Source organism: Halichoeres trimaculatus, unplaced genomic scaffold (genome assembly GCF_033239565.1).
Source record: "Halichoeres trimaculatus isolate MK-OKI-2021-1 unplaced genomic scaffold, fHalTri1.1 fHalTri1_scaffold_16, whole genome shotgun sequence".
Classification (NCBI taxonomy): Eukaryota; Metazoa; Chordata; class Actinopteri; order Labriformes; family Labridae; genus Halichoeres; species Halichoeres trimaculatus.
Window position 1 is genome coordinate 31358466 of NW_027437194.1, and position 10258 is coordinate 31368723.

General features: G+C 45.0%; 1 protein-coding gene across 1 annotated transcript; it reads left to right on the forward strand.

Annotated features, from left to right (window-relative positions):
• Positions 1 to 5925: 5925 nt before the first annotated feature.
• On the forward strand, positions 5926 to 10258 carry clic3 (chloride intracellular channel 3). Its single transcript, XM_074690610.1, has 6 exons — positions 5926 to 5998; positions 6679 to 6788; positions 9356 to 9481; positions 9573 to 9679; positions 9772 to 9947; positions 10031 to 10258. The coding sequence occupies exons 1-6, from the start codon at positions 5951 to 5953 to the stop codon at positions 10220 to 10222; spliced, it is 759 nt and encodes a 252-aa protein (XP_074546711.1). The 5' UTR covers positions 5926 to 5950; the 3' UTR covers positions 10223 to 10258.

Genomic DNA, 10258 nt, shown 5'->3' on the forward strand with positions numbered 1-10258 from the left:
TAAATAAAACCAAGAAAGACTGACAGAGGTATGCCTGCAGATTAAGTAAAAAAGAATGGCAAGTCAGTTAGACAAGTCACAAAGGCACATGGGAGCTGCCATGTTCCAACAAATCACTGCAGAAGCTGAGGGTCCAGTGATATCCCAATGTAGGTTACTGGACCAAGTGATATCCCTGTGTGGGTTACTGGACCCAGTGTTATCCCAGTGTGGGTTACTGGACCCAGTGTTATCCCAGTGTGGGTTACTGGACCCAGTGTTATCCCAGTGTGGGTTACTGGACCCAGTGATATCCCAGTGTGGGTTACTGGATCCAGTGATACCCTAGTGTAGGTTACTGGAGCAGCAAGGTTTTCTCTGAGCAAGGAGGGCATGTTGCACCTCAAAAAAGAAAAAAACATCCAACATTCCAAGTTTATAAACAACCATTTGTGACTTTGATTAAAAACACACACACACACACACACACACACACACCCACACACGTACACGCACACGCACACGTACACGTACACACACACATTGTTGGTGTTTGACCTGTGTGTTCTTCACACAGCTACACTGTAGTGTTTGAGCATACATACTGTGAAAGATGAACTCTTGAATCAAACAAGAAGTGAGTCATGGTCACAGAGAGAGACATTATTCAGGATTATTCTACTCTAACAATCTTCTTCTTGAGGGGCAGGACCTCTGTTTTTGCTTTATTTGTCTAATAGTTACAACTTACCCCAGCATGTGCTACATCCTACCCTGGTAGTGGGATAGGTTGTAACAAAGGAACACCATGTATTTGACATCACCTGGTTAGGTCTGGAACATTTTTGCAAAGTTTCGAATTGGTGCAATTTGTAGTAAACAAATGTTGGTACTTTAAGTTCTAGGAATCTGACTCAAAAATTCAGTGAGTTGGAGGTACTGAAGCAAAAAAGTGTTACAACCGTACCTGTTCTCCCTGACAGTATTTTTCAAAATTATGGATAACAGCAATGATTTTATTTTATTCTTAACTATTGATTAAATAACCTTTCTTGGGGTATTAATCATTACATAAATACAAATATATATTTGTAATCACCCCCCACCACCTTATCGTGGTGGAGGGGTTTGCGTGTCCCAATGATCCTAGGAGCTAAGTTGTCGGGGGCTTTATGCCCCTGGTAGGGTCTCCCATGGCAAACAGGTCCTAGGGGAGGGATCAGATAAAGCTCACACAGACCCCTATGATGAGAAATAAAAATGGTTTAACGTTTCCCTTGCCCGGACGTGAGTCACCGGGGCCCCCTCCTGGAGCCAGGCCTGGGGGTGGGGCTTGATGGCTAGCGCCTGGAGGCCGGGCCTGTTCCTATGGGGCCTGTTCGGGCACAGCCCAAAGAGGCAACATGGAACCCCCCTCCTGTGGGCTCACCACCCACAGGAGGGACCATAGGGGTCGGGTGCAGTGTGAGTTGGGCGGCAGCCGAAGGCAGGGACCTTGGCGGACTGATCCTCGGCTGCAGAAGGGACATGGAATGTCACCTCTCTGGCGGGGAAGGAGCCTGAGCTGGTAGATATAGTCGGCCTCACCTCGACGCATAGCAAGGGCTCCGGAACCAGACTTCTCGAGAGGGGTTGCTCTCACTTTCACTCTGGAGTTGCCGAAACTGAGAGGCGGCGGGCAGGGGTGGTGATACTCATTGTCCCTCGGCTCGGTGCCTGTACATTGGGGTTCACCCCGGTGGTCGAGAGGGTAGCCTCCCTCCGCCTTCGGGTGGGGGGACAGATCCTGACTGCTGTTTGTGGCTACAGTCCAAGTAGCAGTTCAGAGTGTCCACCCTTTTTGGAGTCCTTGGAGGGAGTGCCGGAGAGTGCTCCATCTGGGTATTCCCTTGTCCTACTGGGGGACTTCAATGCTCACGTCGGCAATGACAGGGAGACCTGGAGGGGCGTGATTGGGAGGAACAGCCCCCTGGATCTGAACCCGAGTGGTGTTTTGTTGTTGGATTTCTGTGCTCGTCACAGATTGTCCATAACAAACACCATGTTCAACCATAAGGGTGTCCATACGTGCATATGCGCAAATCCCGGGGGGACGCAGGGGTCATGTCCCCCCCTTCCATAAAGTTGTCGCCCCCCAAATATTTAGTTGCATTTAATTTTCTAATAGTAAAGTAATAGTAAAGTTTTCTAATGGTATATTACAAGTCATGCTACTTAAAACACACTGTTAAAACACACGATTTCAAATAGCCTACTGAAAGATGCCTCCATTGTTGAGGCGGCCGATGGGAGCTGTGGCCGTAAGGTGGTTGGTGCCTATCGGGGCAGCAATACCAGAACCCGCTGGTGGACACCAGCGGTGAGGGATGCTGTCCAGCTGAAGAAGGAGTCCTATTGGGCCTTTTTGGCGTGAGGGACTCCTGAGGCAGCAGACAGGTACCGACAGGCCAAGCGGAATGCAGCTTCGGCGGTTGCCGAGGCAAAAACCCGGACATGGGAGGAGTTTGGTGAGGCCATGGAGAACGACTTCCGAACGGCTTCGAAGAGGTTCTGGACCACCATTCGGCATCTCAGGAGGGGGAAGCAGTACACTGTAAACACTGTGTTCAGTGGGGACAGTGCGCTGCTGACCTCAACTTGGGATGTTGTGGATCGGTGGAAGGAATACTTTGAAGACCTCCTCAATCCAACCGGCACACCTTCCTTGGAGGAAGCAGGGGTGGGCTCTTCAATCTCTGGGGTTGAGGTCACTGAGGTGGTTAAAAAGCTCCTCGGTGGCAGGGCCCCGGGGTTGGATGAGATCTGCCCAGAGTTCCTTAAGGCCCTGGATGTTGTGGGTCTGTCGTGGCTGACACAACTTTGCAACATTGCGTGGACATCGGGGGCAGTGCCTCTGGATTGGCAGACAGGGGTGGTGTGTCCCTCTTTTTAAGAAGGGAGACCAGAGGGTGTGGTTCAACTCTAGGGGGATCACACTCTTCAGCCTCCCTGGGTAAGGTCTATCCAGGGGTACTGGAGTGGAGGATCCGTAGGATAGTCGAACCTCGAATTCAGGAGGAGCAATGTGGTTTTCGTCCTGGCCGTGAAGCTGTGGACCAGCTCTATACCCTCAGCAGGGTCTTTGAGGGTGCATGGGAGTTTGCCCAACCTGTCCACATGTGTTTTGTGGACTTGGAGAAGGCATTCGACCGTGTCCCTTGGGAGTCCTGTGGGGGATTCTCTGGGAGTTTGGGGTACCGGACTGCTTGCTACGAGCCGTCCGTTCACTGCACAACTGGTGCCAGGGCTTGGTCCACGTTGCTGGCAGTAAGTGGGACTCGTTTCCAGTGAGGGTTGGACTCCAGGGCTGCCCTTTGTCACCGATTCTGTTCATAACTTTTATGGACAGAATTTCTGGCGCAGCCAAGGTGTCGAGGGGGTTCGGTTTGGTGACCTCAGGATTGGACCACTGCTTTTTGCAGATGATGTGGTCCTGTTGGCTTCATCAAGCTGTGACCTTCAACTTTCTCTGGATGGGTTCGCAGCTGAGTGTGAAGTGGCTGGTATGAGAATCAGCACCTCCAAATCTGAGTCCATGGTCCTCAGCCAGAAAAGGGTGGAGTGCCCTCTCCGGGTCGGGGATGAGATCCTCCCCCAAGTGGAGGAGTTTAAGTATCTTGGGGTCTTGTTGTTGAATGAGGAAAGGATGGAGCAAGAGATCGACAGGCAGATCGGTGCAGCGTCTGCAGTAATGCTGACTCTGCACAGGTCTGTCGTGGTGAAGAGGGAGCTGAGCCGAAAGGCAAAGCTCTCTGTTTACCGGTCGATCTTCGTTCCCACCCTCACCTATGGTCATGAGCTTTGGGTAGTGACCGAAAGAACAAGATCATGGGTACAAGTGGCTGAAATTAGCTTCCTCCGTAGGGTGGCCGGGCTCTCCCTTAGAGATAGCTTAGAGATAGGGTGAGAAGCTTGGCTATCTGAGGATGCCTCCCTGACGCCTCCCTGGTGAGGTGCTCAGGGCACTTCACACTGGGAGGGGACCCCAGGCAGACACAGGACACGCTGGGGAGACTACACCTCTCGGCTGGCCTGGGAACGTCTCGGGATCCCCGAGAAGAGCTGGACCAAGTAGCTAGGGAGAGGGAAGTCTGGGCAAAGAAGAATGATTAACAAAGCTGGGTAATTGGTAAGAAAACTGGAAAAGAGGATTCAGATTTAACTCAAAACCAAAGATAGAGGTGTGCCTCCACTCCTAGCTACAGTCAGTGTTAGTCTGGTGAGTTTTTCTGATATTTTTTTTTGTTTCACATTGCAAGAAATAATATTAAGATGAGGTAGAAAATAAAGGCAATTGCATTTCAGTAAATAGCTTGGAATGAAAGTCACTGGATTCTTCAGATAGAAACAACATTGTGCTTGATTCTTTTGGTGTAACCAGTATTTGCATTAGTTAGATTCCATACAAAACAATAATGAATAAAAATTACTCAATTAGCCCTGAAGAATCTTTGACATCATTAGGTGGATGCCACAGAACATAGTCATAGATGACGACAATCACGCCCAAATATAATCCTTTCTCATGCATCCTCACACAGAGATGACACTACCCTGCTTCCCTTAAGCCATATTTTCACCTGTTGTTTGTGTGTGTTTGTAACATTACCTCACCTCTCAGTAAAAACACGCTCAGGGACGATTCACCATTCTCCCTCTAAACATGAATACCTTACAGTGACACCTCAGCAAATGCCTGCTACATGAGAACATTTCCGTCAGTAATGAATTTCAGCGATCACCTTAATGTTGTTTGTGGGATGAAAACAAAACACATCAGGCTGAAGGAAAGTCAAGGAGGAAACATGAGTGACCAAAACAAAGAGACCATTAACAAGACATGCAGACACAATAAGTGTGTGGATACATACCTGTCTTTCTTGAATTGGGACTTTTGTAGGCAATGCAGGAAACAAGGAGCAGATTAACATCATGCAAAAAAAGTGTGACTACATCTCTGTGTGAGTCTTGTCTATGCAATTTCATACGAGTAAAAATAATTTATTTGGTTTGAAAGAAGTGGACTCGAATGCACAAATCCCTGATATCGACTCCATCTAGACCCTAGGGATCATTTGAACTGCAACTGCAAACAAAGCTCAACCAACATCAGTGCTGATCTTATTCTGGGGCCTGAATGAAAGCGAAGCTGAAGCCATATTAGGAAACTCTTATATGAAAGTCAAAAACTAAAATGTGAATAATGGTCAGCCTTTTTTTTTTATAACACTCTCGTATCCATGTATCTTAAGCCACATGGGTGCAAATTGTACATACTAACTACCTTCATGTTGCAAATTCAGCTTTGATAAGTCTCTCTATGTTATTCAGTGTACCAGCAATTTAAGCTATTTCAGCTTTCTGAATTTCTCCTCACAAACAAACCTGAAACCACACAAATACACCCTCACTATCCCCTGATATGTGCCCTCTGTGACATCCAAATGCCCCCACAGCAGGCCTCAGTGTCATGTTTGTCAGAGGAAAAGAGAACAAATAGGGTCATAAAGAGACTGTTACAGCATGAAGGTTAAAGATTTCTATCAGAATTTGCCAGAAGGCTTAGAGGTTAAAAGGAGAGATCTTGAGTTACTGGTTAGACTGGTATGACCGGAGGAGGTGTAGACTGCCTCTCCAAACCTGATAGGTGTGGTGAGGGATGAAAAAAAAAAAAACCTAAGAAAGAAACACACAGGGAAGAAAGGAGGGAAGAAAGGGAGAGGTGAGGCACCTGAATTGAAAATAACAAGGTGGAGGGAAGATAAATCAGCATTCTTGCAGTCGCTGACTATCAGTAGAAGTCACAAGTGTCATATCTTAGTTTCAGCTCTTTCGAACTAGAGTGTCTGAGAGAAACTCTGATTTATCTTTGCATTAACAGCAAATTCTGTGGTTCAAATAGATACGGGTAGATGTTGTGAGATAGAGAGAGATGGACGGAAAGATGGCTGAGGCACCGAAGATCGAACTCTTTGTTAAGGTAAGACTGTTCTGTGTCTGTACTACGGAGCTGAATACAACAGTTTCAATGCATTTACTGTGTTACTGTGTGTAATCATTTCCATAAATTCTACGAGTGACTCACATGAGTAAAACAATGGTTTCTTGTCTTTGCTGCATGCTACTGTGGTAGCACTGAATCTTAGAAATATTGATAAATGAATTAGACTCCAATGTTGTGTATTTTATACACTTTTTTCATTGACTTGTTCAAGAGCCTTTTCAGAGCTTAAATGTTTAATGTAATAAAGAAAAAATATTTTAACAATACTACTATTTAGTATTTTAGGCCCAACAGCCATGAGGTCCTTTGGTTGGGTTTCAAATGGAAAAGGGCCTCTCCAACTTTGAACCATGCCTTTTTTGGGAAAAAAGTCTCTACTTCCTCTCTAGCATGTGCTGCAGTCATGCAAAATGTGATTCAAAACAAGTTTTAAACACTGGGTTTGTTGATTTGGGTGTAAAGCAGTCTCAACCCTCCGTTTGGAATTCCTTAGCAGTTGACTGTCAGAGCAGGCTCAACAAGATTACTAGTTCAGGTTTTGATTGGGTCAAAACACCTCTGCCCTGATGTCTGAGTCAAACTAATGTGTGTGTTTTAAAGTTTGTTCACAGTGTCACACCTTTTATTTAACAAAGCAATTTGTTTGTGTCCATCAGGCCAGTTTGGATGCTGAAGGTGTGGGAAACTGTCCCTTCTGTCAGAGGATATTCATGATTCTTTGGTTAAAAGGGATCACCTTCAAAATCACAACCGTAGACATGATCAGGTAAGGGAACATTTTTTACAAACTTACCTTTCTGATTACCTTTCAGTGTATTGGCACCAGTCACTTATAGTACACTCTGAAGAAGAAAGAGCAACAGACATTAATATTTGAAAATTACATGCATTATAATGTATAGGTGTTCATTACGGGTGTTCCCTCTGGTTTTAAAGGAAAGATAATCAAAGGTAATTTTAATGTGTAACAAAACATTTCATAAAAAGTTGGGGGTTCGAGTCCAGCTCCTGCAGTCACATGCCAAAGTGTCCTGGAGCAAGACGCTGAACCCCAAATTGCAACCACTGTTGGTCAGTGGTGTGTAGATGGGTATAAATGTAGCAGATAAAGTGATGGTTGCTATAATAGGTAGTTCCTCTGCTATCAGTGTGTGAATGTGGTGTGGATGGGTGAGTGATAGCAGTATAAAGGGCCTTGAGTGGTCAGAGAAACTAGGGAAGTGCTATATGAGTACTGAATTAGAGCGTGTGCTCCAACTACAGCCGGATCACATTCCTCCGCCTCGGTGCTAAGGTATCCTTCAGGATGTTGGGACATAGAGACTGATGGTTGGTTGAACCTCATATTCAGGAGAAATATTGTTGGTTGTTGGTTTCGTCCTGGTCATGGACTACTGGACCAAGCGGCAACCTCTGGCCTAAGAATATGAGACAATGCGGAAGTGCTAACATCTGCTGTTTCTCAAGTGTTTGTTTGAGGCTGACTCTGGAAGTAGCCATTTTCAAAGCAGAAATGAACCTATTTACAGCCTGGTTCAAAAAACGTCTCCTGTCTGAGTCGCTAGTTTTACTATCATCACCCACTGTGTGTGTGTGTGTGTGTGTGTGTGTGTGTGTGTGTGTGTGTGTGTGTGTGTGTGTGTGTGTGTGTGTGTGTGTGTGTGTTCTAATTCTACCGTTCAGGAGCTTCCCCAATAAGAGGCACAGCTGAGGGACACATGACCGACAGGCACCCTATGGCTGTAGGCGAAGCCCTTGCCACTACCAATATGGCCGCTATAGCCAATGTGCTTTGTGCTTCATTTTCCGTTTCAGACACAGCCAAGTGACATCGGCAAGACTACGTCCATGTTTTTTACAGTCTATGCACTGGACCAGCTCTATACCCTTTCCAGGGTGCTAGAGAGGGAATGGGAGTTTGTCCAACCAGGGTATTATGTGGGGGGTACATGGAGTCAACGGCCTGCTGTTGCGGCAGTTCGATGTCTGTATTTAAACATATAAAGTTTGGTTCCAGTTGCCAACAGTAAGTCACACTTATTCCCAGTCAGGATGAACTCTGCCAGGGCTGCCCTTTGTCACTGATTTTGTTCATTAGTTTTATGGTTTCTAGGCACAGCCAAATGGCAGAAGTAGTCCCTTTTGGTTGTCTGGATTTGGTCTCTGCTTTTTGCAGATGACATCATCCTATTGGCCACATCAAACATCGACTTCTAGATCAGATTAGATCAGTCTCTCATTATGAATGAAGTGAAAGTGAGCGCTGGGTACACCCGGGATAGGTTTTTATTACATGGCTAACAGAAGGAGGTAAACTACCATTCACACCCACTGTCATTTAGAGTCTCATCACCCTGCTGTGCATGTTTTTGAACCCACAGGGTGAACATCTAAACTCCACATTGAAAAGCACCTACAAAGCCAGGATTTTGAACTATAGACCCTCTTTTTGTGCTCTAACCACCGTACCACCTTGTAGCCCCCATCCTTGAATATGAGGGGAAAATTAAAAGACCTGAATTTTTAACTAACAAAGAAACAAAAAGAAAAAACAATCAAGTGATTAATGAAGAGCTTTCTTTGAATATTTGGAGACAAATTTTAACATTTTTAGAAGTTCCAGTTGAGGGGCTGTAACTGAAAAAAGACTGAAATTATAACCATGCTTCTTTCAAGAGCTACAGAAGCAAACAAGATATAGACTTACTTTTTCCCAACTTTCCCCTTTTATATGTGAAACTGCTGTGGAGTAGGTGTCAGGGGTGAGTAGAAAGGGGAGAGAGTCTTTGAATATTTTTTCAGAAAAGCTTCCTGATGAGTAAAACATTTGATTGAAAAAAGAAAGTATCTTAAAGGTTTTTTTGGCAAAAAAAAAACTCTATTTAATTGCACATGACAAGGTCTGCAAGTAGACAGGAGGTACAGTAGTGCCTTCGGGGTCTACAAACCTTTATAAACTGAAGTTCCTTCCAGTTGCCTGAAAGACCCAATGCGTTTTTGCTGTTGTTGTTTTCATTACTTGTGAAACTAACTGCCATGAACTGTTTTATTTTATGATTTCCCCAAAAGTAAAACAACATTATCAGTAACAGGACTGAGGAGGTCTGTCCTGTTGCTGTTATCTGTAACCTGCTGTGATGTTCAGATGAATGTGTTTTGTGCCCTTTCCACAGCAGATGTCCAGTTGAGTGGATATATGTAACTCATAAGAGACAGCAGAATGGGATCTCCTCACAAAAGTTTTAAGACATCTATTCATACACTACAGAACTCTAATTGCATTACACTTGACCAGTATTTACAAGCCAAATATTTGGTGCTTCTGTGCTGCAGGGACCCTCCTACACTGAAGGCTTTGGCCCCTGGCTCTCAGCCTCCCTTCCTCTGCTACAATGAAGAGGTTAAAACAGACACCAACAAGATCGAGGAGTTCCTGGAGAAGACCTTAGCCCCGCCACAGTGAGAAGATTGTACTCTGATGTCTTAGCACTATCATATTCATCACTGCACCTACAAGCTCTTAGAACATTTTTTGTTCTTGTGCTGGCAGGTATCCAAAACTGTGTTGCCGATACAAAGAGTCCGATGGTGCTGGAGAGGATATCTTTCGCACATTCTCAGCATACATCAAAAACCCCACTCCTGAGTTGAATGACAGTAAGACATTTATTGAATATTTCTGAATGAGTGTCATGTCTGCTTTAGTTATTCCCTAGTAACAGAGATCATTAAATGTTTCTTTCTTTTAGTGCGAGAGAAGAAACTTCTTGCCACTCTGCTGAAGCTGAACAATTACCTGAAGACACCACTCCCTTATGAGTTGGATCAAAACCCATCTGCCCATGAGTCCTCACGTCTCTTCCTGGACGGTGATAGCCTCACTTTGGCAGACTGCAACCTGCTTCCCAAACTCAACATTGTCAAGGTCAACAGTCCTGCTTAATATTTTAAAACATAAAAAATATTTATTTTCAGAAAAGAGATCTAAATGGATTCCAAATCTTTCAGGTGGTGTGTAAGGAGTATCGTGACCTTGACATCCCTGCAGAGCTGAAACATCTCAGACGTTACTTGGATAATGCCAAAAAGCAAGATGAGTTCAATTTCACTTGCCCACCAGACTCGGAGATCATTGATGCTTACCAATTAGTGGCAGTCTACCTGAACCCACAAAAAGGCAAATCATATAAGAAACATTAAGACCAACAGAGAAAAGGTGATAAGATGTCTTAAACC

Bases quoted from the DNA above. Each gene is read 5' to 3' on its own strand.
- clic3 (XM_074690610.1), top strand. From the start codon at position 5,951: ATGGACGGAAAGATGGCTGAGGCACCGAAGATCGAACTCTTTGTTAAG. The intron at 9,680-9,771 runs GTAAGACATTTA...TCTTTCTTTTAG, and splicing joins CACTCCTGAGTTGAATGACA to TGCGAGAGAAGAAACTTCTT. The intron at 9,948-10,030 runs GTCAACAGTCCT...CAAATCTTTCAG, and splicing joins CCAAACTCAACATTGTCAAG to GTGGTGTGTAAGGAGTATCG.